The sequence below is a fragment of the Laccaria bicolor genome, genomic scaffold (genome assembly GCF_000143565.1).
Source record: "Laccaria bicolor S238N-H82 LACBIscaffold_64 genomic scaffold, whole genome shotgun sequence".
Lineage (NCBI taxonomy): Eukaryota > Fungi > Basidiomycota > Agaricomycetes > Agaricales > Hydnangiaceae > Laccaria > Laccaria bicolor.
The window spans coordinates 100,927-102,123 of NW_001889935.1; the positions used below are offsets into that span (position 1 = coordinate 100,927).

The following is a 1,197-nucleotide window of genomic DNA, read 5'->3' on the forward strand; positions in this document are numbered from 1 at the left end:
CTGCTTTTTGCGTATGCGGTTGTACGTTGATTGATTGTTTTGTTCTTGTTCTGCTGAGCTCTGATGTTTTGTCCGTAGGCAACAGGCGGAGTTGATGATTAAGCCTCCCAAAGGAAACGCTCATCACAGTGCTTTGACTGATTTCTTGCAGAGCGGATTGTCTTTGCTGTGCATCCAAATTGTATTACATACATACTCTCATGAACGCGCGCGTTCGAGCTTCAAACATCTTTGCGTGCAGAACGGGATCACTCAGCACAGTGCTTTGATTGACTTCGTCCAGGGCAGTCAGGATTGAATGTTGTTGTGCATTCAAAATCGTACTATATACACACCCACTAGAGCCTGTGGATACGGAACGGACCCCTTCCAGCTACACCCACTATCTTGCAGCAGTTTACCATAGGGCGTAGCTGCAACCTGCAGCGGCGACTATACATGGCCCCATCAGCTTTCATTTTCGTCCCTAGGGCGATGCAAAGCTTGTCAAGGCTATACCCCCAAACCACGCCATCTCAAGCACTGATCTTCCAAGTGGCGTTAGCGCTGGTTCACTTGCAACCCCATCTCCGTCCTGCGGCTTTTCTCGTCTGACGGGGGTGGTGCGACATAGATCCAACGTTTCTAAAGCTTCGACATTGAACATCATACCGGAATCTCGACCGAAGCACTGTCCCAGTTGTGCACTACCATACATGTTCACGAACCGAGCTTGTATCATCTTGTAGGCCTCCTCGAGTGTTGGCTCACGGTCATTTCTATATTCTTGATATCGAAGATCGTAGCTTCCTTTCTCGCCCACTCACGTTTCCCCTCACGATCCCGAGGCCCTCTTCATCTCACTCCACAGATGCCCCAGCTTAGCCGACGACGCTCTTTAAAGAGTGGTGGCAGGCAACGACCTCAAGAAAGAGGCTGCGGTCATCGTCGATCCAGTGTGGCCTCGCCGGGCCACTTTGGCAGACGATTCCACAGAAGTTCGATTGTTATTGGTAGAGCTGCTGGCGGAAACGATCAGGCTGTCGAGCTATCGGAGCGTTATGGATGGGAGATCAGCCTCTGGACTGGCCCCAAGTGCCGAAGAGCACGCAGGAGATGCGCTTGCGGTTTTGCACGTAAGAAGATGTGAGATTGGCGAGTTTCCGTCAAGTTAACATGGCAGGTAGTGCCAAGTAAAATTTCGTGCATGCTGGCTTA

The 1,197-nt window shown here is 50.9% G+C and overlaps 1 protein-coding gene across 1 annotated transcript in view; it reads left to right on the forward strand.

Moving 5' to 3' along the window:
• LACBIDRAFT_144193 (uncharacterized protein) overlaps window positions 1–1,197 on the forward strand; it is a gene marked incomplete at both ends in the record, with an annotated part of 3,305 nt that overhangs the window by 651 nt on the left and 1,457 nt on the right. Inside the window, one exon of the mRNA XM_001889226.1 lies at window positions 152–260. Coding sequence (XP_001889261.1) covers window positions 152–260 — 109 coding nt within the window. The remainder of the gene's footprint in view (window positions 1–151; window positions 261–1,197) is intronic.